General features: G+C 46.9%; 2 protein-coding genes across 8 annotated transcripts in view; one reads left to right on the forward strand and one right to left on the reverse strand.

Moving 5' to 3' along the window:
• VRK3 (VRK serine/threonine kinase 3) overlaps positions 1-9,294 on the reverse strand; it is a 37,913-nt gene extending 28,619 nt beyond the window's left edge. For 2 of the 4 annotated variants that reach the window (XM_036307146.1, XM_036307149.1), the window contains exons 1-3: positions 9,154-9,294; positions 7,787-7,849; positions 2,774-2,916 (exon numbers count right to left, since the gene is read on the reverse strand). In XM_036307146.1, coding sequence (XP_036163039.1) covers positions 2,774-2,915 — 142 coding nt within the window. In that variant the 5' untranslated portion in view covers position 2,916; positions 7,787-7,849; positions 9,154-9,294. Of the gene's footprint in view, positions 1-2,773; positions 2,917-7,786; positions 7,889-9,153 lie in introns of all 4 variants that reach the window. The other 2 variants (XM_036307147.1, XM_036307148.1) reach the window with 2 other exon arrangements.
• Positions 9,295-9,433: 139 nt separating this feature from the next.
• ZNF473 (zinc finger protein 473) lies at positions 9,434-24,345 on the forward strand. 4 transcript variants are annotated; one of them, XM_036307142.1, is made up of 5 exons: positions 9,434-9,830; positions 12,939-13,142; positions 16,078-16,204; positions 18,684-18,773; positions 19,928-24,345. In XM_036307142.1, exons 3-5 carry the CDS (start codon positions 16,105-16,107, stop codon positions 22,321-22,323), a joined length of 2,586 nt encoding a protein of 861 aa, XP_036163035.1. In that variant the 5' UTR covers positions 9,434-9,830; positions 12,939-13,142; positions 16,078-16,104; the 3' UTR covers positions 22,324-24,345. The 4 variants fall into 4 exon arrangements, with proteins under 4 accessions (XP_036163035.1, XP_036163036.1, XP_036163038.1 ...); XM_036307143.1 differs by having other exon boundaries at positions 9,434-9,656; XM_036307144.1 differs by lacking the exon at positions 9,434-9,830 and adding an exon at positions 9,904-10,109.
• Positions 24,346-27,707: the final 3,362 nt, after the last annotated feature.

Here is a 27,707-nt window from a genome sequence, read left to right on the forward strand (position 1 = left end):
TCCGGGGTTGCAGGTTTGATACCCAGTGGGGGGCATGCAGGAGGCAGCCGATCAATGATTTTCTCTCATCATTGATGTTTCTATCTCTCTCTCCCTCTCCCTTCCTCTCTGGAATCAATAAGAATATATTTTAAAAATAAATATGATTTTAGCCCTAGCCAGTTTGGCTTAATGCATAGAGTATCGGCCTGTAGACTGAAGGGTCCTGGGTTAGATTTCTGTCAAGGGCATGTACCTTGAGTGCAGGCTCGAACCCTGGCCCTGGTTGGGGTGTGTGCAGAAGGCAACCAATTGATGTGTCTCTCTCACATCGATGTTTCTCTGTCTCTTTCCCCTTCCCTTCCACTCTCTCTAAAAAAAAAAAAAAAAATCAATGGAAAAATATCCTTGGGTGAGAATTTAACAACAAAATATATGTTTTTATTGATTTCAGAGAGAGAGAGGGAGAGAGACAGAAACCTCAATGATGAGAGGGAATCATCATCGATCAGCTGCCTCCTGTACATCCCCCACTAAGGAGTGAACTCAAAACCCGGGCATGTGCCAAAGCCGGTTTGGCTCAGCGGATAGAGCGTCGGCCTGCGGACTGAAAGGTCCCAGGTTCGATTCCGGTCAAGGGCATGTACCTGGGTTGCAGGCACTTCCCCAGTGGGGGATGTGCAGGAGGCAGCTGATCGATGTTTCTCTCTCATCGATGTTTCTAACTCTCTATCACTCTCCCTTCCTCTCTGTAAAAAATCAATAAAATATATTTAAAAAAAAACAAAAAAAAAAAAAAAAAACCCGGGCATGTGCTGGGAATCGAACCGAGATCTCCTGGTTCATGGGTCAGCGTTTAAGTACTGAGACATACTGGCCAGGCCAGACTTATTTTAATAAGAAAAATAAATCCATTCATTTGTTTCTACTCTTGAAGTAGCATTTTCTGATACTGGCAGCCAAACACAATCCCAAATGATATAATGAGTGCTGCTGAACTTTCTGCCACGTACGCCAACTCCCTTCGGTGGCTTTCAGGTAAGCACGTATACATCTCAATCGACCAGGATCTGTGCTTGGACTTTCCACTGGGCAGGACCCATAGCTGATGTGTCATCATAAGATTGTGCCAGGGATGGTCCTGAGTGCTGTGCAAACAAACCAGTCAACACAGCTTACAAACTACAATGAATTCCTGCCCTTATGGAGACAAAGATGAGAAGCAATAGAAATAAGTAAAATACTGCATTCAATAGGGTTGATACTTACAAGCACCAAAAGGCAATATAAAGCAGGGGTAGGGGATAGGGAGAATCATATGTAGGGAAGGTGTGATTTTATTTGACTTTTAAATATATTTTTATTTATTTCAGAGAGGAAGGAAGAGGGAGAGAGATAGAAACATCGATGATGAGAGTTAATCGCTGATCGGCTGTCTCCTGCAGGCCCCACACTGGGGATGGAGTTTGCAACCTGGGCATTAATAGAAACATTAATAGAAACAGAATCTGAATGCTGTTTGGATACTTTGCCACAGTCTGGACAGAAGGTGGTCATGCTAGAAAACAGAAGTGTGCCCTGACCAGGCATGTGCCACTGAGCCACACCAGCCAGACAGAGAAGGTGTGATTTTTTTTAAAACCAATTTTTTTGTGTGTTTTTTAAAAATATTTTTATTGATTTCAGAGAGGAAGGAAGAGGGAGAGAGAAATAGAAACATTAACGATGAGAGAGAATCATTGATTGGCTGCCTCCTGCACACCCCCCCATGGGGACTGAGCCCGCAACCCGGGCATCGGGGCATGTGCCCTTGACCAGAATCGAACCCGGGACCCTTCAGTCCGTAAGCCGACGCTCTATCCACTGAGCAACACTGGCTAGGGCGAGAAGGTGTGATTTTTAATTAGACAGGTCGGGAAAGGCCTTTCTGAGAAGGCAACTACTGACTAAAGACCTGAAGGAAGCGGGAGAATGGAAAGAACAGAAGGAACAGCAAGTGCAATGGCTCAGAGGCCCAGGCATGCCTGAGGTGTGGAGGAAGAGGGAGGAGGCCTAGGTGGCTGGAGATGCATAAGCAACAACAAGAGGGTTTGGAGAGGAGCTGGGAGAATATGGGGACCTGATCATGTCAGGCCTAACCTGGGAAGGTGCTGAGGAGAGGAAGGGCAGGGTCTGACTTTGTTTTAACGGGATCTGTCAGGCTGCCACGTAGAAAACCATAGAGGAGAGAGAAGGGGGACCAGGGGAAGGCTTCCTCAACAATGTTAGTGACAGGCGAGGGTGGGATGGACCAGGGTGGTGGCAGAGGAGGTGGCAGGAAGTGGTCTGATTCGGCACTGATTTTAAACAGACAAGATTTGCCAGAGGGTTAAAACTGTGGGTGGGAGAGAGAGGGGACTCAGGATGACTCCATGGTCGGCTCTGAGAAACTATATAAACAGAGTTGCCATTTACCATGACGGGGAAGTCTACGAGAGGGGCGGACGGGGGGCAGTCACAGCAGGAGCTCAGTTCTGGGCATGCAGAGATAGATGTGCATGAACATCTAATCGGTGTCGAGCAAACGGTCTGACATGCATGAATCTGGGTTCCAGTGGAGGAGTCCAGGCTGGAGACAGAGAGGCGGGAGTTGTCAACCATAAAGCCAAGAGACCGAGAAGATGCCAAGAAACTGAGTCAAGAGAGAGCCTGAGCTCTGGGCTTCTCCAGGGTCAAGGCCGGGCCAGACTGCAAAGACAGTGCTCCCTCCCAAATGCCGGCACACAGGCCCCTCCCCCACCCTCCAGGGCCTTACCTCGGAAGGATGACGAAAGCGGTCTGACAGAGGTCTGGGACCCCTCCGGCTCCTCCGTTGTCGACAAAGACTTTCCGCAGTAAGGGCAGAATCTGAACGCTGTTTGGATACTTTTGCCACAGTCCGGACAGAAGGTGTTCATGCTAGAAAACAGAAGTATGCGGGAGGGGACAGGAAGGTGAAAGAGAAACTTAATTCACGGCCAAGTTCCTTATGGCGACACGATTGCAAAAGTAAGAAAAGTAATCACTCAGGGAATATATTCTCTCAGGAAGTGGCCACTCCTAACATGAGCTCCCGCCCACTGTGTTCAGCCTCCAGCCATCTGTCTCTAATGGCCCAGGGCAAAGGGGCAAAGCAGAAACTGCAGATCTCATCAAAAACATGAGGCTGAAAAGGAGACATATGTAATACCCTTTGTAATACTTTAAGCAATAAAAAAAAAAAAAAAAAACCCACAGGAGACTGTCTTAAAGTCAATAAAGATTACCTAGGAGCACGGCTCTAATCACAGAAGCACTGAGGGAGAGAGCCAATGCTCACCAAATACCCACATGATCGCCTACACTTCCCAGGGTCCCTTGCAGTTAGATTGGGGCCACATGACTAGTTCTGGCCAATGGCGTATAAGTGGAAGTCATTTTCTGGCTGAGGCAGTTAAGAGCCAGAGTACCTCTTTGGGCTTCTCCTCCCCTGCAGGGATGGCCCTGGAGGACACACCCTCCAAATGGTACAGCTACGCGATGAAGGAGGGCTGCCTGGTCCACATGGGAAGCACGCGATCGGCAAATAAACTAATGTTGTATTGAGCCACCAAGATCTCAGGGTTTATTTGTTACTGCAGCCCAGCCTATCCTCCCCTGACTAACTTAGTGAGACAACAGGTACTGGCTGCATTTTCCTCTAAGCCTTATGTATCTCTGGATTATTTCCTAATACTTGAAAAATCAAAACCAAACTCACACAAACTCACACATAGAGCCTACCACCAATGAAGATATGACGGGTGTAATCATTTCCCAAGGCTGCCATAAAGAAATACCACAGACAGGGTGACTTCAACAACAGGAATTTATTTTCTACACAGTTTTGGAGGCTAGACGTCAGAGATCAAGGCACCAACCAGTCTGGTTTCCTCTGAGGTCTCCCTCCTTGGCTGGCAGATGGCTGCCTTCTCACTGTGTCCTCACATGGTTGTCCCTCGTCTGTGTCCTATTCTCATCTTCTTATAAGGACACCCGTCATATTGGGTTAGGGCCCTGCCTCAGTCTGTTTGGGCTCCTATAATAATGTATCACAGCATCCTGACCGGTTTGGCTCAGAGGACAGAGCGTCAGCCTGCGGACTCAGGGGTCCCAGGTTCGATTCCGGTCAAGGGCATGTACCCTGGTTGCAGGTACATACCCAGTGCAGGAGGCAGCTGGTTGATGTTTCTCTCTCATGGATGTTTCTAACTCTCTATCCCTCTCCCTTCCTCTCTGTAAAAAATCAATAAAATATATATTTTTTTAAAAAAACGTATCACAGGCTGGGTGGCTTATAAACGACAGAAACTTATTTCTCACAGTTCTGGACCCTCTTCTGGGTTGCAGACTGACAACTCCTTGCTGTGTCCTCATGTAGTGGAAGGGGTAGGGAGCTCTCTGGGATCTCATTCACAGAATATTAATCTCATTCATGAGGGCTCCACCCTCATGGCTTAATCCCTCCCAAGGTCCTACCTACAAATACCATCACACTGGGCATTAGAATTTCAACCTGTAAATTTTGGAGGGACCCAAACATTCAGACCACAGCAGGCCCACCCTAACAACCCCGTTTTAACTGAACACACTGCGGGCGGATCACGAGAATTCTCGCTTCATTAAGTATCATACTTTAAAAAGATATTAGCTTGTAAGAACATGTAATAAGTAACTTCAACATGCAATGGGTATTTAATTTTAAAGCGTGCCTTTAACATTTATGTAAAATGGGTTTTTTTTGTACTCGTTCAATAGGAACTTACCTGGCCACTGGGTAAAGCTAGCAATAAAACTACTGGTCCGCAATGTGCTCATTATCTCTTTAAAGGCGCTATCTCCAAATATGGTCACATTCTGAGGTATCTGGGCTTAGGGCTTCCACACACAAATTTTTCAGGGACAGTTCAGTCCATAAAAGCAGGATTAAACTAGTTAATAAGTGAGGAGACAATCGGCAAGGATGACAGTGCAGTAGACGTTTCAAATGAATATATTTTAAATAGCAAAAGAAAAAATGATCTTATTTATTCTTTATCCTAAGACTCAGTGTACAGTACCAATGATAAGCTGGATTATCAAAATAGAAGTCAAAATAAACTCGGGCTTGTGGTTTCATTTCACCGTGTAAGAGAAAGTTCTTCCCTTTTTACCTATTTGTGGCAACTAAAAGTTGTGTATGTTTATGGTGTATGTGATATTTTGGTATATGTACATTGTGAAATGATTACCATAATCAAACTAATCAACGTATCCATCACTTCCCATAGTTATTTGTGTGTGTGTGTGTGTGTGTGTGTGTGGTGAGAACACTGGAGATACTCTTAGCCAATTTCAAGTACAAAATACATTATTATTTACTACAGTCACCATGCTATACATTAGGTCTCAGAACTTATTCACCTTATAACAAAGTGTATACCCTTTCATCAATATCGCCCCATTTATCCTACAGCCTCCGGTAACCACTGTTCTATTCTCTGTTGGTATGAATTGGAATTCCTTTTAGACTCCACATATAAGTGAGATCTTGCAATATTTCTGTGTCTGGCTTAGTCTAATCCAGGGGTGGGCAAACTTTTTGACTCGAGGGCCACAATGGGTTCTTAAACTGGACCGGAGGGCCGGAACAAAAGCATGGATGGAGTGTTTGTGTGAACTAATATAAATTTCAAAGTAAACATCATTACATAAAAGGGTACGGTCTTTTTTTTTTTTTTAGTTTTATTCATTTCAAACAGGCCGGATCCGGCCCGCGGGCCGTAGTTTGCCCACGGCTGGATCAAATGCTTTTCCTTTATTTACTGTAAAGGCTGGTCTCCGTTGCAATTGCAAAACAGAGTTCTTTAAAATCACAGGCTCTAGCCCTAGCCGGTTTGGCTCAGTGGATAGAATGTCGGCCTGTGGACTGAAAGGTCCCGGGTTCGATTCGGGTCAAGGGCACATGCCTGGGTTGCTGCGGGCTCGATTCCCAGTAGGGGGCGTGCAGGAGGCAGCCAGTCAATGATTCTCTCTCATCATTGCTGTTTCCCTCTCTCTCTCTTCCTCTCTGAAATCAATAAAAATATATTTAAAAATAAAATACTGTATATCTAAAAAATAAAAAAATAAAATCACAGGCTCTAGTCCCCGGCTACCTGGATTTGAATTCCAGATCTGCAGTGTGCTGGGCACCTAACTTAACCTCCCTGCGCCTCAGTTTGCCCAACAGTAAAATGGTGCTTCCACTCTACCTGACAGAGTGGTTGCTGAGGCCTAAGTGAACAGAGTTATTGCAAGTGCTGAGAACAGGACCTGGCCCACAGAGAGCCCTTTATGTTTGTGGTTGTTACTATCATGTCGTGCTATGCATTTCACTTATATTCCATTTGTTAATATTTCTATTTTTCCCTTTTTTCTTTCCACACCATTAGTTCTGAGCCTCTCAGGCCTCTGTTTCCTCTGGGTGCTGCCTCATGGGATCCCAGGACCCACCCTGAAAAAACAGAGGCTGTCCAAACAGCGAATGAAAGAAATCTCAGCTAGAAGACAGGGTTCCTTCTCCCCTAGGTCTGCAGAAACCACGCCGTGGCGTAAAACTGCCCTTCTGTTATTTTCCACAAAGGAGGTGGAGTCTAGCCATCTGACTGCAAAAACGGCGGGCCAGATAGATATCCCTTAGCTTCTAAGAAGTCTGTAATTCTGATTGGTTGTGTAACTTCGTAATTTATTGTCCCGGCAATAGCACTGAAATGGGTATTTCTATTGTCTCAAAAAAAAAAAAAAAAAAAGGCAGTTTTGTTAAGCAACAGGAATCACCACCACTTCTTCCTTCTCTCTCAGGCCATGACAAACCTGAAGCTGAAGCATAGTAACCTCCCTCTTGTATAAAACTGCTGTTTGAATTCTCTGCTATTGTTAGATAGTCCCTAGTCCTGTAAATTCTGTCATTTTTAGACAGTCTCTTATTCTATAACTGTTTTAGTTTGAATAATAGAAAAAGATAAAAACTTAGCTGCCTGACCTTGCAAGCCAGCCATCTAATGTAATCGACTAATAGTGATAATAATTCCCATATTCTTATGCCAAATGTTTGTTCTTTATGTATCCAAGATTACAAACTGTAACAATAACTCACACAGAGCTCTTTGTAAAACCTGCAAAGAAGCTCGAAAGATATAAATACGGGAAACTTCCTGTATGTGTGGCTCAGAGATTTGGAAGAGACACCTCCCTCTGGGCCACTCACAATAAGGCGTCTTGTATCTCACTCGCTGATTTACGACACAACAAATCCCTTGTGTTAATGGAGCCAAAACTGCCTAGATGGCTACCCTGAAGCGTTGTTCCAGGCTTTGTGTTAGTGAGAAACTTGTGCTTGGGGTAAGCCACTGAGATTTGGGGGCTGTTGTTACTGCAGCACAGTCTAGCCTAGTCTGACTAACACACTGACACTCTGCTAGATTACGAATGGAAACAAAAGTTAAAGGTTCTAATATAAAGGTTCTGAGACATGGCACAGCTAAAGGCTTAGCGGAGGAGGGACCCAAACAACTTAAAACCTGTGGTGGTTTTAAGTAGCTTTAAGCAGAATTCCCCCAGGTGCCAAGCACCCCTGGATAAAGGCGGCCTCCAGGATGGGCAAAGTGTCTAACCCAGTGACCCTGTCATGCCCACGACAATGGCCCTCCTGGGACTAATACATGAGAGCAGTCACACAAAAGAGATGGAGCAGTTGCAGGATGTTGGTGGGGAACAGAGCTTAAGGGGCATGTGCCCGAGGGGGTGGTACCTTTATGAGATCAGGGTCTGGCCCTCAGATGCGCTGGGCTGGAATCTCCATCGTAACAGTGTTCTGTAAGTGCATAAAGGTGGAGAGGCCGACTCAGGCTCACTTCAGTGTAAGGGGAAGATAATGGTTAATGTTTACTGAGCACCGGCTATGTGTGCTAATTTCATTCATTCACTCAGTAATTATTCACTGAACCCCTAATGTGTGCCAATCCCTGGGGATACAGCAGCAATGGAAACACAGCTCTGCACCTGACAAAGCTGACCTTCTGGGGTGGGGAGGGACCAGATAAACAAATGAGCAAGTAACTATTTAATACAGGTGGGGGACATCCGGCCAGCGGGCTGTATAAGGTCTGGCCCTTCCAAGGGATCCGGGGTGAGTTGATTAAATGTTGGACCAAATCTAGCAGGCTAATTTTTTTTAAAGTTTTTTAAAATATATTTTATTCATTTTTTTTACAGAGAGGAAGGGAGAGGGATAGAGAGTTAGAGACATTATCAGCTGCCTCCTGCACGCCCCCTACTGGGGATGTGCCCGGAACCAAGGTACATGCCCTTGACCGGAATCGAACCTGAGACCCTTCAGTCCGCAGGCCGACGCTCTATCCACTGAGCCAAACCGGTTAGGGACAGGCTAATTCTTAAGTTGATAATTTTGCATGGCCCACGAATGATGTTACAAATATTCAAGTGGCCCTTAGCAGAATGAAGGTCCCCCACCCCTAATTTAATAGGTCAGATGGAGACAGGGCCATGGTAAACGCTCAATAACTGTGGATGGGAGAAAGAAGGGACTCTGAGAGTGCTGACGTCACCTGCCCAAGGCCCCAACCCTCAGGCTAGTCGTTATCACTCATTCCTTTATTTATTCGACAAATATTTACGCAACATCTGCTATGTGTTAAATATGATGTGTGTCCCTCCTGAAAGGATCTGAGACATGGCACAGCTAAAGGCTAGACTCCACCTTAGCTGAGGAGGGACAGTTGTTTGGGGACCCTGACTCGCCTCAGCCCCGCCCTAAGCAGAAACCAGGGGTGACGTAGTGCCAAAGGGCGGGGGGGGGAGGGGCGTCTGTCAACCTCTCATTAGCTCCACCCTTCTCCGCTGTAGCCACGCCCACCACGCAGAGCCGACAGTAGGTTGTGACCAAATCAACTTCTCTCTTCCCCAGACCCGCTCCCGGGCCCTTTCCCCTCCCCCTCTCACAAAGGGTCTTGCTGACGTCACAGGCACCACGACCGAACTGTGCGCAGCGCGTCAGGGGACTTTCTCCCCTGCTAAGCCTCGCCTTCCTCTCACTTCTGGACGTGGTGAGCCGAGTGGAAACCCAATACCTGACTCACTTCGGGCACCGGGACTCACCTTTTCAGTGGCCCCCCGAAAACTTCCGCCGGGGAGGAAGGCGCTGCGCGCGCATTCTCCGCCCTGAGGCAGGCCTGCGCCCGCGCAGGCGCTGCTTGCCCCGCGACTGCCCGCGGCCTGTGCGCCTACCACCGAACTACATTTCCCACAGGCCTTCGCGGCAGGCCAGCCCTCTGACTCGAGGCAGGGGGTGGAACTATTCGCTGATGGCCCACCTCTTTGGAACGCTGCCTGGTTCTACTGCGCATGTGCCGCACTACAAGGCGCGCTTCCGCCAATCAGCAGACGTCACTTTATTTCTCCCGCCTCAAGCTCGCCTCTGGCGCGAGACTTCTCAACGTGTTTCTATGGCAACCGTCGGGATGTCTCCTTGAAAAAAATCAAAAGATTCCCCTTCTTCTAGAAAAGCAGAAGGCTGATTAGATTGTTCTTCAACAGAATAAAAGCTAGGTATTAAATCGAGTCACCGCCGGATTTCGATAGCGGGAACCTCTTAGTGAGGGGTAAGTGGACGGAGACGGGCCGACGAGCACGGCCCTCTGGGAAACGCGGTCTCGCGCTGGCGCGGAGGGTCCCGCGTGGAGAAATTCCGAGATTCGCGCGGCACCGGAAGTGGCTGTGAGGAGGCGGGTGTGAGGGGAGTCGCGTCTGTTAACTCGGCGGACCGCCACCTCGAGGTGAGGAGATGCCGGGCTGGGGTCCTGAGGACTCGGGGGTTGGGGTGGGGGGCCGTCTTCCCTGAGGGAGATGGGATGCCCCTGTGGCGTCTACGGCAAACGGCGCGTCGCCTCGGGCGGTGGGTGAAGGTAGAGGCTTACGGGCCCGGCTCTCATTCCGGTGGTTTCCAGCCCTCGTCGGCAGCCGCGAGGGGAGCGATGCCATTTCATTTTCTTTTGGGGAGTGAGGACACTGAACCAGGAGGGGGTGTCGTTGGCAGAATTGCGCAGGATCTTGAGGTGACTGAGTGGGCGTTTTTCAGGGGTGGGGGCGAAAGGGTTGAACGCTGGCGGGAGCGCGGCCTGTGTGCCACGCGCCCTGCCGTCCTCGCCTTTCCTCCGGTAACCTCCGCGGTCTTATCGGATAACCTGAGCATCATCTCGGAAATCAGACTTTACAAAGCAAACAGGGTGCATATTTCATAATTAGACAGCCCCCCGCCCTCAGCGGGATCTAGGGCAATTCGTGGAAATCAAATATTCCTGTCAGGAAAGGCGTGAATAATCAACACTGAAAGGAAGGAAGACGGTACATGGCCCGTGGCAATTTGGGTTTAAGTTTTGCTGCGAATTTATAAAGTTCTGGTTTTTAGAATTACAGAGAAGGGACCGTGGATCCGTTGTGTCTGTCTCATTTTGTACATGTGGGAACTGAGGTGCAGAGAGGGTGGGTGATCTGGCCCTCGTCCCACACTAAGGCGAAGCGAGGCTCTAGGGCAAGTGTGTCAAACTCGAAGGCTAACACGGGCCAAATAAACACGGTGGAAGTGTCTGTGGGGCCGAAAAAAAACAAAAGCTTCAATTTTCATAGAAACGTAGGTTTATTTCGATAGAGACATGCTGAATGCAAAGGGCTGAACTAAATGAGTCATCATTAACATAAAATAATAGAACATTTTAATAAAAATTAATTTTTCTTGAACATTAACTTATCAGACACTGAATAACTGCACAGATTAATACGTGTCATGCAAATAAACCTATTTTTCTTGTTCTCCGAAAGCGAAACATTTTCTTTTTTTTTTCTTTAAATATTTTATTGATTTTGTACAGAGAGGAAGGGAGAGAGAGAGAGAGAGAGTTAGAAACATCGATGAGAGAGAAACATCGATCAGCTGCCTCCTGCACACTCCCTACTGGGGATGTGCCCGCAACCAAGGTACATGCCCTTGACCGGAATCGAACCTGGGACCCTTCAGTCCACAGGCCGACACTTTATCCACTGAGCCAAACCGGTTAGGGCGCGAAACATTTTCTGTTGCACATACTAAATATGTCAGTACAAGACTAATGACGTGGCAGTTGGCTGTTAGAATATTTGCTGCTGGTATTAGTGGAGAGAAATGGTGCGCCTGCGCATAAGGCGTAAGGGAAATGAATGCAACACGATTATAGTCATTAGTCATTAGCAAACGTTGTAGTTCGTTGTTAATAATTACGTGTAACAGGATATTGTAAAAATTAAGTTACGAAATTTTTATTAAAACGTTTATTACATACCGTTATATTGGCTGGGCCGCAAAAATATTCGTTTCAGGCCGTGAGTTTGACATGCTTGCTCTAGGGCCCAAGGTTTGGTTCAAGTCACTCCCACAGGCTGGGTGACCTTGAGTGGTTCCCCTTCCTTCCTAGGGCTGAGGGTGTAGGAGATGTGGACAGATCATGAGTTGGAAACTAGACAGAGGTCTCAAGCCTCAGGTAAAGGAGAGAACCTGCCTGGTCAGGACTAAGGGACATCAGGGAGTCTTTGCCCCATATAAGGGGGAGTAGATTTAAATGAGCTCCAACTAGCTAGCTTGGTGGAATGCCGACTCAGCATAGCCAATTCCTAGGATTTTTTTCAGAAGCTGGAGATCTAGAAATATTGAAGTGTTCAATAACAAAATGCTGCTGGTCCTACACCGCACCGGGATTTTCATGAAATATATTGTGTAAATATACATCACCTTTTTAAAATCTGAACATTTCTGAATTTCAAAGCACATGTGGCCCTAGAGGCTCTAGAATTGTGGGCCTGGGTCATTGAGTCATCCTGCTTTGCGATATGGAGTGTTTTCAATGCTCCATAGTTACGCACTCCTCAGGAAATTCAATGTCTACAAACGTGTAAAAAGCCCTCAGGTACAGTGTTTCACATATTGTGGGTCATAAAAATAACTCACTGGGCAATGATCATATTTTTTAATGAAGTAAAAAGCAACTATGTAAGATTAAGTATTATCTCATGAAACTTTTGTTATGTGTGAATGAGCAGTCATGATATCCTATATAATAAAGAGGTAATGTGCAAATTGACCATCACTCCAACACACATGTGGACACAAGATGGCCTGCAGGGAAGGGCAGTTGGGAGGGACCAGGCCGGCAGGGGATGGCAGTTGGGGCTGACCGGGCTGGCAGGGGAGGACAGTTGGGGGGGACCCTGGCCTGTCGGGGAGGGCAGTTAGTGGCAATTGGGCTGGCAGGGGAGCAGTTAGGTGTCAATTAGGCTGGCAGGCAGAAGCGGTTAGGGGCAATCAGGCAGGCAGGCAGGCGAGTGGTGGGAGCCGGCAGTCCTCGATTGTGAGAGGGATGTCCTACTGCCCATTTTCGGACATCCCTCGAGGGGTCCCAGATTGGAGAGGGTGCAGGCTGGGCTGAGGGATACACACACCATCACCCCCACACACACACACACGAATTTCGTTCCCCGGGCCTCTAATATATTATATATATTGTCTTTGTGGGTCATGGTTAAAAAAGGAAGTCGAAGAACTCTTGCCACTATAGAAATAGCAACAGTTTGGAGACCAACACAGTTGGACTCAAATCCTAGGGATGACATAGTATAACCCGAAATCTCAGAAGCATTGTCCCAAGGGTTCTATTAGAGACATGTGTACTCTGTGAACAGACGTCCTGTGCTGGGCTAGGACACAGCAGTGCCCAAGACAGCAGGTCCGAAATGTGTATTCATTAATTGTGATTAGTGCGAAGAATGGCTGTGAAGTTGCTTTGTAGATTTTGAAGCGTAGTGAAGCTTGGGGCTGGGGTAGTTTCAATAAATAACAATTGTTGTGATTCCTGCAGGGAGACTCATGTTCTGACTCATCCTACTCCTGGACATTTTGGGGGCTCATCCAACATGGCCATGAAGTCAGTCCTAGAAGGAAGGAAGACTGTCTCCCCGTTTCCTTATCCTTCCTGCGGCCCTGCCAGCTGGGAACATGGAGGGGAAGAAGGGGGAGCTTAAACTAGGACTCGGGCTGCTGGGCCTGGTCGGCTATTACTGAGGTGAGTGGAGAGTCCCGCCATCCCAACAGATCATCCCCAAAGGCTGCACAGGGGGCCTGTCTTTGTCCAGGCTCACTGTCCTATGGTGGCCCCAAGCGATCTTAAAGGAAAGCTCTCATGTTCTTTCTCTCCTGCTTAGTACCCTTCCAGGAATCCTTATTGCTAATGGGATAAAATCCAGTTTTCTCAGCGCATTCCTGCATGGTCTGGGTCCTGCCTCCATCTATGGTCTCTTCTCTTCCCTTTACTCACACATGGGACACTCCCTTCTTGAATCTGTTACACTATGCTTCCCAGCTCCCAGTCTAGTTTCCAACTCACGATCTGTCCACATCTCATACACCCTCACTCCTGGGAAGGAAGGGGAACCACTCAAGGTCACCCAGCCTGTGGGAGTGACTTGAGTCAAACAAGTGACTTGAACCAAACCTTGGGCCCTAGAGCAAGCATGTCAAACTTGTGGCCCGCAATGAATATCTTTGCAGCCCAGCCAATACAACGGTATATAAGAAACATTTTAATAAATATTTTGTAACTTAATTTTTACAATATTCTGTTACACATAATTATTTTTTTAATATATGTTTTATTGATTTTTTACAGCGAGGAAGGGAGAGGGATAGAGAGTTAGAAACATCAATGAGAGAGAAGCATCGATCAGCTGCCGCCTGCACATCTCCTACTGGGGATGTGCCTGCAGCCAAGGTACATGCCCTTGACTGGAATTGAACCTGGGACCCTTCAGTCCCCAGGCCGACGCTCTATCCAGTGAACCAAACTGGCTAGGGCATACACATAATTATTAATAACGAACTACAATGTTTGCTAATGACTGATTAGTATAACTGTGTTGCATTCATTTCCCTTACGCGCCTTACGCACAGGGTAGAATACCCTGCCTCCCATCTCTAGCTGGTAAGTCACACCACCTTTAAGACAGCTCAATTCCCCCACCTTCCCAGAGTTCTTCCTTGCTCTGGTCTCCCATAGCACTGCCTGCTACCTCCACTGTATAATAAACGCACCTGGATGTAGTTGTCCCTGCCCATGTCTGTCAGCCCTGCCAGACTGTCACTGCCCTTTGTCGATTCCTTCCTGTGCTCTAGGAACTGTGCATGAGCTCCCTAGCAGCATCTCAAGTCACTTCCCAGAGCGGCCCTATAAGATGGGGCAGGAATCGGGGCTCTAAAAAGGGCATGGGTCTTAACTGCCCAGAGTTACCCACAGAGGAAGATAGTAGGGCCAAGCCTCAGACCCAAACTAAAGACTCAGGTTTCATTCTTACCTGAAATGTATCCGTGTGTGTATTGATGGGGGTCTGGAAAGAACACACCAGACAGCCACGGGTTCACCTGGAGGTAGGGTGCCGGGGAAGGCTGTCATTTTTTATCATCAGTACTTCTCCAGGACACCTATTTTTTTTTAATATATTTTATTGATTTTTTACAGAGAGGAAGGGAGAGGGATAGAGAGCTAGAAACATCAATGAGAGAGAAACATCGATCAGCTGCCTCCTGCGCACCCACTACTGGGGATGTGCCCGCATCCAAAGTACATGCCCTTGGCCAGAATCGAACCTGGGACCATTCAGTCCACAGGCCGATGCTCTATCCACTGAGCCAAACCGGTCAGGGCAAGGACGTGTATTTTTATTCCAAGTACCTATTCACTGGGAACTTTTAAAATTAAGAAAGATGACATCACTAAAAGTGGCACACAGGCACTTCGGGCTGTCATGCACCACCTGTGAGGGCTCTTCCTCCACAAAGTTGTACCTAATCTAATCAGCTGCTGCTCTACTGACTAGTTTCCAGGAAATGTATCAGGCAGAGGTGCAGTTAAATGACACCAAGAGGAAGCACCATATCCAGATGTTGCACCCTAAATCGGGAGCATAGAATAAAAAGGGCAGAGCTGTACAGGTATAGATTAAAGACCTTCTGAAGCATGTCACTCTAATACAGGGCATAGGCCTCCTTGGTTTTTGCTTCAAACAAGCCAACTACAAAAACATACCATTGAACCCTGGTGTGGCTCAGTTGGATGAGCATCGTCCCATACACCTAAAGGTCGCTGGTTTGATTCCAGATCAGGGCACATGCACGGGTTGTAGACTCTATCTCTAGTGAGGGGGAGGGGACATGCAGAAGGCAGCCAATCAGTGATTCTCTCTTATCATTGATGCTTCGATCTCCCTCTCTCTTCCTCTCTGGAATATATATATATTTTTAAAATTGAATCAATAACAAAAAGATAAGCTGCTATTTTAATTATAAGCAAATCTTGGTTAAAAGCATCTTAAAATCGACAGGGTGTTAATTTTCATGACATATGACATACTGACCAGAAATGTTGTCCATTAAATCCATAGTCCATTAATTAAATCGAGAGTTGACTGTACAGACTTTGAATATGATATATGTATGCAGTGAGTAAGGGGTTCTATTATTAATACTGAAGTATTCACAGGAGAAATCAGGTATCACCTGGGATTCACTTTGAAATATTTTAGCCCCCACAAAAATAAAGAAAGAAAAGTGGGGAAAGAGGTTTAGTGAACAAAACAGACATGTTAATAAGTTGGGGATTGAAGCTGGGTGATGGATATGTGGTGGTATGTTGCATGCATGTCTCTACGTGGGTGTATGTTTGAAAGTTTCCATAATAAAACTTAAAATCTTTAACAAAAAATAATTGAAAGTCAGAAATAAATGGATTTTAGGATTAGGCAGACCTGATTGGGTTTAAGTCCTGCCTGTGTCCCTTCTCCAAGACTCCCTACAAAATATGGGGATGTCTAGTCGCCGGTCTGAAGGTTCTCACAAGACGATTCTTGTCAAAGACCTGGCACATTGAGGGTGGGATGCATTGAGTGAGCCCTTGGGCTCCTCCCCGACCCCAGCCCCAGAGTCACTGACAGTGTGTTGTGTTTCAGTAACTTGCAACCCTCAAGGACGTGGCCATGGACTTCACTTTGGAGGGCTGGGAGCAGCTGGGGCTGGACCAGGGGGACCTGTTCTGGGACACGGCACTGGACAACTACCAGAATCTCTTCTTGCTGAGTAAGTATGCACCCTGGCCCTGCTTGGTGATCACCCGTGGCTCCCCGTCACCCACAGGATGAACTCCCAGCTCTTAAACACCTCAGAACCAGGGTGCTGCAGCTCAGCAGTGCTCAGCTGGCTGATTCTCTCCCTCCCCCCCCCCGCCCGCCCCAGGGGACATTGGCAATGCCTGGCCACCTCTTTGATCGTCACCACTTAGTGGGGGTGGGAGTGCTTCTTGCATCTAGTGGGTAGAGCCCAGAGAAGCTGCCAGACATCCTAGGATGCAAGGACAACCCCCACAACCAAGGATTACCTGACCCCAAATGTCAGTAGTGGCAAGGTTGACAAGCCCTGATCCAACCCCTGCCTACTGCTGCAGCAGCATTTTCCTCTTTGTCATCCTGGAGTGATTCCTCGTGCTGACTCTGTAGGGTCTTCACATCTGCTCTCCCCTCTGCCTGGCAGACTCTTGTCCCTTCCTTGACTTGGGGCTTCCCTAAGGCTGAAATTGTGACTCCACTAGCCTCCCTCTCTCCTGCTTAGCTAGTCACTGCTCCTTCATGTTCTGACTGCTCCCATTATGATCTGTCTCCTGCCAGATGGGAGCTTCCTGAGGGCACCTGTGCTGTTCACTGGTGTACCCCAACATTTGTAACAAACAATACCTGCTGTGGGGACTCAGTAAACAATTCCTAAATTAAAAAATGAATGGTGGGAAATGCTGTCAGGAGCCAGGTTCTGTGCTGGGTGAGCTCTTAGAACTTTCTCTTTCTACCCTCCTGTCACCCCATGAGAAGTGTGTCCATATTTTGTTGAGCATCTTAAACAGCTTCAAAGAGGGGAAGTCATTTTGCAGTTCTGTTCAGGTTCCCAGGATCACCACCTGCTTTGGTGGTTTACTAAGAAGACGTGTAGGACTTGGCCTATAGCTGTGCTCATCCCATGATCCATCACAGTGAAAGGACACACAGTACAGTTAGCAAAGGGGAAAGGTGCGTGGTGTGCATCTAGGGGAGACTAGCGCCAACATCCAGAGCCCTGTCCCCGTGGAGTTGCACGGGACATGCTTAATTCCCCCAGGAACGAGGTGTAATAGCACCTGTGAAATGTTGTCGACCAGAGACGCTCTAACTAGCAACTCCGCACCAAGGGTTTTTATTCAGGGCTTGTTATGTAGACACACTCTGCTTGCAATGTACCAACAGCCCAGACACTCCGCAGGAAAGCAGGTGTTCAGCAGAGCAGTTTGTGCACAGGGAGGCCCCCCTGCCTGGTTAGAGAATGCCGGACCCTCCCGAAATCCAGTTTCCCAGACACCAGCCAAGGGCAGCCTTGTGAGCAGGCCATTCCAGCGGGCTGGCTCTGTGAGCCCTTTTCACCTGGGCTCTGACCACCAGCAGTGCACAGAAAGCAAATGGCACGGCTGGTTGGGACCTGTGCAGCTCCAGGGCCAGGGCACCCCGGCTCCCTATCATCCGGATCAACTCATTTCCCCTTTCCTAGTTTCTCAGTTCTTTCTTTTCCAAAAACAGAAGAATTTATCCCAAAAGACGAAGAAAAGAAAAAACTATATACCAGAACTACCATATATTTGATGTAGTTTTATCACATTGAGACAGGTTTCCTCCAAACTGTACTCAATGTGTGCCATAGAAGCAGCTTAGAAAGGTCTGATCTCAGTGTCTTCAGTTTTTAAACTCCAGCCCGCAGTAGAAATGTATGTCCTTTGTTTCCCCTGCACATCTGTGTGTGTATATGAGGAGGGTATTGGTTTCCTATGGCTGCTTCTACAAATTCCACAAATGTAGTGGCTTAAAACAGTACATTTATTCTTATAGGTCTGCAGATCTGAAGTTCAAAATAAGTCTGAGTGAGCTAAAATCGAGGTGTTGGCAAGGCTGGCTTCAGGGGAGAATCTGTTTCCTTGCCTCTTTTCAGCTTCTAGCAGCCTCCTGCATTGCTTGGCTCATGGCCCCTTTCTTCACCTTCAAAGCCACCAGTGGCCTTTCCTCCACTGTAGCACATATGCCTGGATTGTAACTGCTCCCTTCCTTGCAGAAGTTTGGGGAGGGTGGTGTGCAGGGCTGCTGGAGCTCTAGAACCTGAACATTATCTTATCACAGGGCTTACCCCACAGAGGCCTGGGGCAATGTGTGGTCCACAGGTGAATGAGTGAATTATAAATCGTTGAATAAGTATGGGCCTGTCCACCTGGCAAGCTCAACTCATCCCTTGAGCTGTTCCACGTCCTGTGTCTGTAGCCCCAGCTGTCATAGCTCTGATCATCCCGGATTGTGACTGTGTGGGTCCTCTCCCACTGGAGCAGGAACCCTGCAGGGCAGGTACCTCAGAGTCGCCCAGTGCAGCATCTGGCCCCCAGGGCTGTGTGCTAGATAAAGCATGGAACCGTCGGGAGAGCCAGAAGGTTGCCGCTGAGCGGCTGGGTGGCCCTCCACATCTTGGTTGACGGCAATGCTGTTCTCTCTCCTTGCAGACCCCCTGAGACCCAATCAGACCGCCTGTCCAGATGGTGGGGAAGAGCTGGAGATCCTGGAGAGAGGAAGTCCAGAAGTGACAGGCCCTGGTGAGTGGGTGGGGAGGGGCCACTGGCACCTGGTGTGAGGATGGTGGGGTCCTGTGGCATGGCCCTCTGTCCTCAGATGGAGTATGTCTACCTAACCATCGGGACCCCCAGCTTCTGGGCTTCAATTTTCCACATGCTGGCTTATGTCTCCCTGTCCCACCCAGGATCAGGACACTCTGCATGCCCTCCTTCTCTCTGTTTACCTCAGCATTCAGCACTTGGCTGTCCTGGTGCCTTTTCTCTGTTCCCTCCTTGATCCTTCCAGACTCAGCAGAGGTCGGTCTTCTGTTCCCCAAGTTGGTCTCCATTTTCCTGCCTCATGCCCCCTAAGTACTGTGGACACCCTGGTCTACCTGTTTCAACCTCTTTGTATAGGCCCAGCCCTCTTTCCTGGCCTACAGAGAACAGCAGATGGCCACAAGCCTGGGCATTTACTCTGCCCTCTCCCGAGCCACAATTCTCCCAGGAGGATCAGGTTAAGCAGTGAAGATTCCCCAGTGTGATGCTGGTCAAGATGTCCCCAGTGGGAGAAAGAAGAGGCAGGGGCCTTGCCTGGGCATGAGAGGCTTTTCTCGTGGTTCGCCCTGATCCAGAAACCATGGAGAGGTGTCTGCACAGCTTGTCAGCGTGCAGCTCCATTCTTGGCTCACCTCGAAGCTTGTGAGTGTCTTCACATAGGTGACCCAGGCACAGATTCCTGCTCTCTCGGATTTCTGTTTCTGCCACCTCAACACAAGGCTGTTTCCAAGCATGTGGAGCCACACCTTTATTAACGTGTAAATACCTCTGTGGAAACAGTCATATGGCATTGTTACCCTGTAGATCTTGTCCCTTGATCAGTGTACTTCTCTAGGAAGTAGGCCCCAGCTGATGAGGGTGATGGTGGAGAGGATCTGCTGAGAGGCCTCTCTCCTTCCCTGTGGAGGCCCTGCAGCCCAGCTCCCTTCTTAATTGTCTTGTATATGGGTTTCCTTTTCCTGTGGTGCAGGTTACAGCTGGATCACTCTGCTAGCCTTTTCTCCTTCATCCCGTGATGGACACAGGCTTGACTCAGGATCCATCCCCTGTTCTCTCTCTCGTCTGTATCCTCACCCTGCAGCACCTGTCTTTTCACCCTAGGGAACAGGAGACATTTTACACTCTCTCTCTTTCAGACACAGCTGAGGCCAAGATTTCCCCTTTGCCACAGGAATCCTCGGAAGGACTCTCTCAGGAGATATTGGAGACGTTTTCCAAGGATGGCCTCTGGAACTCTAACTTCGGAGAAGCTTACATGGGCGAGAGCTGGTTAGATAGTTTGCTAGGAGATCCGGAAAGTCTTATGAGCTCTGACATTGTCACCAACAAGGAAAGCTTCACAGAGGGCAAGAGTCATGAACTCAAGAGTGGCCTCGATCCTGAGTCCTTCCTTTTCACAGGAGAAGATTCCCTGACCCATGATCTTTCCGAGAAGAGCCTGACGCCAGCTAAGTCTCAGGAATGTAGGGATGACATTGGCTCCCACTCAGACCAGAGTCAGCAGGATACTGTCCAGGAAGGGATGAAACCATATAAATGTAGCGAATGTGAGAAGAGCTTCAGCCGGAGTTGCCATCTTATCCAGCACTGGATTACTCATATAGCAGAGAAACCAACTGGGAATCAAGAGTATGAGGATAGTTTCAACCAGATTTCTTGCCTTCCTGTCTATCCAACAACTCACACAGGTTCCAGATCCTATGTGTGTAACAAATGTGGGGAAACTTTTAGTCACAACACACACCTTCTGTGGCATCAAAAAATTCACACTGGAGAAAAAACACATAAGAGTCAAGACAGTGACCATTCATCAGGTCTTGTCTCGAAGCCTGTTGAAAAGCAGAAAACCCACAGAATTCGTAAATCCTACAAGTGTAATGAGTGTGGCAAGGGTTTCAGCCGAAACTTTCATCTTATTCAGCATCAGAAGACCCACACTCGGAAACGCTATGAATGTGTCAAATGCAAGGCCACCTTCAACTTTAACAAATACCTCCTCCAACATCAGAAAATTCATGCTTCAAAAACTACCTCTAAGTGTCAGGAATGTGGGAAGACCTTCAGGCATAGCTCATCCCTCATTAAACACCAGTCTATTCACTCGGGAGAAAAGCCTTATAAGTGTGATGAGTGTGGGAAATGCTTCAGCCATATCTTCACCCTAAAGAGCCACCAGAGGGTTCACAGTGGAGAGAAGCCTTACAAATGTAGTCAATGTGAGAAAGCCTTCTACCGGAACACTCATCTGAATGAACATCAGAGGATTCACACGGGCTACAGGCCCCACAAATGTAACAAATGTGTCAAAAGTTTCAGCCGGCCTTCCCACCTGATTCGACACCAGTCTGTTCATGCCACAGAAAAGCCCTACAGCTGTGCTGAATGCAGTGCGACCTTCAGCCATAATGAACGTCTTATCCAACACCAAAAAATGCATGCTGTGGAAACCCGCTATGAATGTCAGGAGTGTGGTGAGCGCTTCATTTGTAGTTCGACCCTAACTTGCCACCAGAGCATTCACACCCAAGAAAAACAAGGACTTGATGGGAGCGGAAAGATCTTGAATCAGAACCTAAAACAGAAAGATCATCCAAGGAGTGGTGAGAAGCACTTTAAATGTAACACATGCGAGAAAACGTTCAGCTGCAGCAAATACCTGACTCAGCATGAGAAACTTCACACCAGGGAAAAGCCCTTTGAGTGTAAACAGTGTGGGAAAGCCTTTGTCCAAAGTGCACAGCTCATTCGCCACGAGATCATACACTCTGGAGTGAGGCCATATAAATGTGAGGAGTGTGGGAAGGCCTTCATCCGAATCACCTCCCTTACCAAACATCAGTACATCCACAAGAGTGAGCACCCCTTTAAGTGTAATGAATGTGGAAAGACCTTCAGCCAAAGTGTACATCTCTCAGAACATCAGTTAACTCACACTGCAGAGAAACCCTTTAAATGTAATCAGTGTGACAGAGTCTTTGTGCACAGTAAGTACCTTACTCAGCACCAGAAAAGTCATGCCAAGAAGAGATCGTTTGAATGTAATGAATGTGGAAAAACATTTAGACACAACTGGCGCCTTTCTAAGCATCAGAGAGTTCACACGGGTGAGAATCCATATAAATGTGGTGAATGTGGGAAAACCTTCAGCCTGAACGCTGTACTTGTTCGACACCAGAGAGTTCACACCAGAGAAAAGCCTTATGTTTGTCAGGTATGTGGGAAAGCCTTCAGCCAGAACTCGTGCCTTTCTATTCACCAGAGAGTTCACACTGGAGAGAAGCCCTATATGTGTGCTGAATGTGGGAAAGCCTTTTCCCAGAAAGCAAATCTGAGGCAGCACGAGAAAATTCACACTGGGGAGAAGCCTTACATCTGTGATGTATGTGGGAAAACCTTTAGCCTCAGTTCCCATCTCAGTCAGCACCAGGTAATTCACACTCAAGAAAAACAATATCAGTGTCAACACTGTCAAAAAGCCTTTGGCTGCTACTTAGGTCTCCGCCGACACCAGCGAGTTCACACTCAAAAGTAACAAGTAGCAATACTACCTGTAGTCACCAGGTGACAGCAAGACCTGACATCTGAGCCCTAAAATTGAAACCATCACATTGTAAGTCTATCCTTTCCCTAACCCTACCCCCAAAATATATATAGATCTCTATATTAATATTGATTAGAAAGTTTGCACACAAGTTTCATTAAAACAATGAAAACACAAAAGAAGCTGTGTAGTATCCAAATTCAGAGGTAGACTCTAGCCAGTCTCCTGAGTTAAATTTCACCTCTGCCATCTGCTGCCTAACTGACCTAGAGAGAGTCATGAAACTTCTCAGGGCCTCAGTATCCTCATCTGTAAAACAACTAAAATAATAGTTACCTACCTCAGAGAGATGTTGTGAGGATAAATTGATGTAAAGCCCTGAGAACTGAGTGCCCAGCACATAATAAGTACTCACCAAGCATGAGCTATACATATATACAACATAAACGTACTCTTATATTACGAGGAAGAGAAGAATTAGAAGCTCTATTTACTGCAGTTAATGTTCTTACTAATATTATGGGTGGCTTTAATTTTTAAAGTTTTTCTCCAAAATGCCCCTGGCTTAATTTGGTTCTCCAATCCCAACACATTAATCTTTAAAAAAAAAAATTTAACCTTTTCCTTCCCTCCATCTTTTTTTCTGTCCCAGTATTTTCTTAATGAGCCCACAGAAAGTCAAGAAGAGCACTTAAACTAATATCAGATACCTAAAACTTTTCACTCATAACCTCCTGTACCTCTCATTCAAAAGGACCCTTTCCACATACACATGCCATCTTATTTTTTCTAATCCTCACCCAGGGACATGTTTTTATAGATTTTTAGAGAGAGGGGGGCATCAATTGGCTGCCTCCTGCACGTGCCCTGGCCAGGGATCAAACCTACAACCTAGGTATGTGCCCTGACTGGGAATTGAACCCACAACCTTTTGGTGTACAGGATGACACTCCAACCAATTGAGTCACTCAGCCAGGACCGCATGCCACCTTTTCCCATAATCTTCCCGTGTTTAAAGTTATTGGTTATACAATGAACCCATTTTTTGTTATTGGAGTTAATGATCCTGGAACAGCTGGATTCAGTTAGGAAAGCTGCACTGGATATTGTCACAGTTAACACTATACAGAAGATGTGCTTGGTGGTGAAAATTGTGATGGACTGCTAGAATGTTCTTCATGCACCATTTGTCCAAGCTGGTACTCACCAGGCACTTTCCCAGGCGCCAGGACAGGGAATGTCAGTATGCTAAGCCCTGCCTTTGCCTCGAAGCTTCTGGAATCCAAGGGAAATTGGTGGTCCCATTTTCACAGAGGAGTGCTGTTCGTTGACAAGTGACATCTTAAAATGCCACATTCCCTCATGTCACAGCAAGTCCTGGGCCGCTGAGGATTGTTAGAGAGCCCAGTAAGGAAAAGAGCTTTCCTGTTGGAGCCATCACGTCAGCAGCTCACCTTGGCCAGGCCTGTGCTACAACAGAGACTCACCTCATGGAACCACACAACCTGCTCCCTATAGATGGCATCTCCGCTCTGGGCTTCTGAGCCCTGCCCACTAAGTGAACAAGTCACATGTTTGCTGCAGCACAATCTTAGGAAGACATTGGACACTTAATATTTTTCATATTCTTGGTGCTAAAAAAGTGTAAGAGTATGTTCCCTGTGGCTCTTGGACTTTTTAAACCTTGCACCTTTGATTTCTGCTGGTTGGTTTTGTTCTTGAAACTGGGAACTTACTGGTTTAATAATGGCCAAAATGTCCCACTCCCTATGCATGGTCCCTGCCCTTGAAACTGTCTAGTCTGGGTGACAGGCTGGTGGGGTACACAAAGTGTTGTGGGATGGGGCAGAGGCGGGAACTCAAAATGAGTTGTGAAGTGTATTCAATGAAGAGTTTTAATACTAAACACGCAGGTCAGAGACCCTGTGGAAAATCACCAGCTTGGGGGGGTGGGAAGGGTAGTTTTTATAACTAATGACCTGAGTTGCTTTGAGCCAGGGTAGAAATGCCCTCCTTGTGTGTATGTTGGTTCTCTGATTAAAGTTTTGAGTCTGAAAGTGTTGGTTCCTTCTCTCAGCCTGGTGCCACACGCCTGGCTAGATTCTGGGCATACAATGTCCTTACCTACCAGTTTTCATGTTCTACTGGGGGAGGGCTTGCAGCGGTGAAAACCACCCCTTAAGAGGGCAGTTAAGTCTGTTTTTCCTAAAGTTGGAGGGAAGCACACAATTTCAGCCAGCCCAGATACATCAACAAACAACACTTCCATTCTAGTGCAATCCTAACTAATCAAGGAGAAAGCATGGTATTTTCTCTACAAAGACATAGCAGGCCTCAGGCTCAGGCAATAATTTTAACTAGAATTTAATATTTTGTTGGTATTTAATTCTTGCCACTTTTTCTCCTTTACTGACGAGATACTAACTAGCTTCCTGCTCATGGTAGTGACAAAGTCGTCTTTATTTTTATTTTTTTAAAATACATTTTTTTGATTTCAGAGAGGAAGAGATAGGGAGAAGAAGATAGAAACATCAATGGTGAGAGAGCATCGTTGATTGGCTGCCTCCTGCACACACCACACTGGGGATCGAGCCCCCATATGCCCTGACCAGGAATCGACCTGACCTGGTTCATAGCTCAACACTCAACCACTGAGCCATGCCAGCCAGGCGAAAGTCCTCTTTAAAAATAAGTTGGTTTGGGGTGGGGTGGGAAGTAAACTGAATTAAAGGGAAAATATGTGGTACACATGTACAGCAAAAATTGAGAGTGAAATATAATTGCATGAGGCTTGGGGAACGCCGAGTTAACTAAGCCTAGCGCTGCTAAGCCAATAGACTTATTAGCTGAGTTAGATTATGCTGTGGCAATGCAGTTAAGTGTCAGATCTCAGTAGTTGAACAGAACAGAGGTTTATTTTGCTCACATGTCCACTGTGGATTGCCAGGAGCTGGGGACGGGGACAGGGTGGCTGGCTGGCTTTGTCCTATACACTTGAGAGACCAGGCTACATCCCCTTTAGTTGGAATGTGTGGCCTTGGTTACCACAGCAGGAAAAGGAGAGGGCTGGAAGCTCCAAGAGTTTATCACTGCCTTGGCCTGAAAGTGCTACAGGTCATTTCCATTCATGTCCCCTTGGTCACGGCCCAACTGCAGAAGGGCCGGGAAATGCCATCAGAGAACCTGGTGTTGGTCTCTGTAATGTCTAGCACCTTAAGCACTTTCTTGAAGACTTTCTGATGATATTGGGAAGGGCTCATGATACAGGAAGTGATAAAAGCAAATCAGCCTTTAGATTTCCTAATAAAAATAATTCTGTGATTACAGGGGGAAAAGGTGAAGGAAATTCACCAAAATCTGAAAATGAGAAACAGATAGTTTCTGAGTTAAATAAGTTTCTTCCTCATACTTTGCAGTATTTCCCAGACTTTCCATATTGTCAGGTACCATTAAAAATTTTTCTTCTAATCCTCATTCGATATTTTTCCATTGATTTTTTTTTTTTTAGAGAGAGTGGAAGCAAGAGTGAAAGACAGAAATATCAATGTGAGAGAAACACATCGATTGGTTGCCTCCTGCACACTCCCTGACCAGGGCCCGGGCCGGGGAGGATCCTGCAACCGAGGTACGTGCCTTAGACTGAAATCAAATCTGGGACCCTTTGGTCCTCAGGCTGACGCTCTATCCACTGAGCCAAACTGGCTAGGGCTCACCAGGTACCATTTTTTAAAAATATATATTTTATTGATTTTTTTACAGAGAGGAAGGGAGAGGGATAGAGAGTTAGAAACATTGATGAGAGAGAAACATCGACCAACTGCCTCCTGCACACCCCCTACTGGGGATGTGCCCACCACCAAGGTACATGCCCTTGACCGGAATGGAACCTGGGACCCTTGAGTCCGCAGGCTGACGCTCTATCCACTGAGCCGAACCGGTTAGCGCACCGGGTACCGTTTTTAATTACAGAAGTAATTCATGGTTACATTCTTTTAAACAGATTCCAGCAATATAAAAATATTCAGAGCAACACAAAAGTCCCTCTTACTATCTGCAGCAGCACCTGAAGGTAACCCCTTGCACCTAGTAGTTTAAGTAATGGGTTGCTATAGAAGAATGGTATCTAATGCATTTCTAAAGCCTTTGGAAAACGCCAGTCCCAGCCTGGGTTTTTCTGGATTACTGTGCCCTAGAATCATGGTTTTCAAGTTTTCTGCTCACAGCTCTTTTATTAGTGTTTCCTAAACTGTGGGAAACACCAATATTTTGGGAGATGAACACTATATTAAATATCAATTCACACACTAAGAGGGTCACTTCCTTTTCAAGTCTGTTGATGCTTCTGGTAACCTAATGTTGAGAAGATGCTGTTTTAAGAAATCATACCTAAGCACTCACTGCATAAAACAGATAAAAGTGGACACACTCTGGCCAAAGAGTTAAGGAAACTTGCCCCTGTGGACCTGTTGTTCAGGGTGAAAGGCTAGAGCCAGGATTTGAACCTAGGCAGTCAGGCTCCAGCCTTGGGACCCCTAACCACTATGCTAAAGGCAAAGACTCTGATATGTTCTTTACCAGCTGGTGACTCTGGGCGGCACCATCACCCCTGTGAGCCGGTTTCTTCATGTATATATAAGCAGTAACAATACAGTAGTAGGTACTCCACTGGGAGGTTGTGAGGATTTGACACGCGGGAAATGTTTAGAACTGTGCCTGGCACCCAAGATGCATAAATATGAGCTGTTTCAACATCATGAATACTTTTTAGTAATTATTAGCACTAAAACTAACGCCGTATTTTTTTCAACACTACCTTTGGCTCATAATAAACACCCGACACATTACTATAAATGTTAATCATTTATTTTGTAAGATTAGCATTTATAAACTTGGAACCCTAGCGCTTAACCTCGACCTTAGCACGATACCTAGCAAGAAGTAATTGCAAGTGTATTACTAATAAAAACAACAACAATAATAAATTTATACTAAACATGTTCTTCCTTAGAAAGTGAGCTCAGAAAACACAACCTGAGAGACTAAGCTGGCTCCACACCATTCAATTCAGCCAGTGAGTCCCAAAACTAAGAGCAAGAGAATATCAGTGACCAACCTAGACGAAACGCCCCAATCCTGTGGTCCAACCTAATGCGGACATCACGCCGGGGGCCTTATTCGTTTATCAAACTCACACCACCACCCTACAACGGGGTGTCAGGCAGCCCTGAGAAGCCTTTGCGTCTCCATGGCTTGGAGACCCAGCCACAGCCGGCCGGTTCTTTCACTGCCCCTCTTTCCACTGCCAGGCTCCCGGGTCTGCTGTCCTCTCCTGCCCGTGACTCTGGCCCTGGCTCACTCTGGAAGCTTATTCCAAG

The sequence above is a fragment of the Myotis myotis genome, unplaced genomic scaffold, assembly GCF_014108235.1.
Source record: "Myotis myotis isolate mMyoMyo1 unplaced genomic scaffold, mMyoMyo1.p scaffold_m19_p_45, whole genome shotgun sequence".
Classification (NCBI taxonomy): Eukaryota; Metazoa; Chordata; class Mammalia; order Chiroptera; family Vespertilionidae; genus Myotis; species Myotis myotis.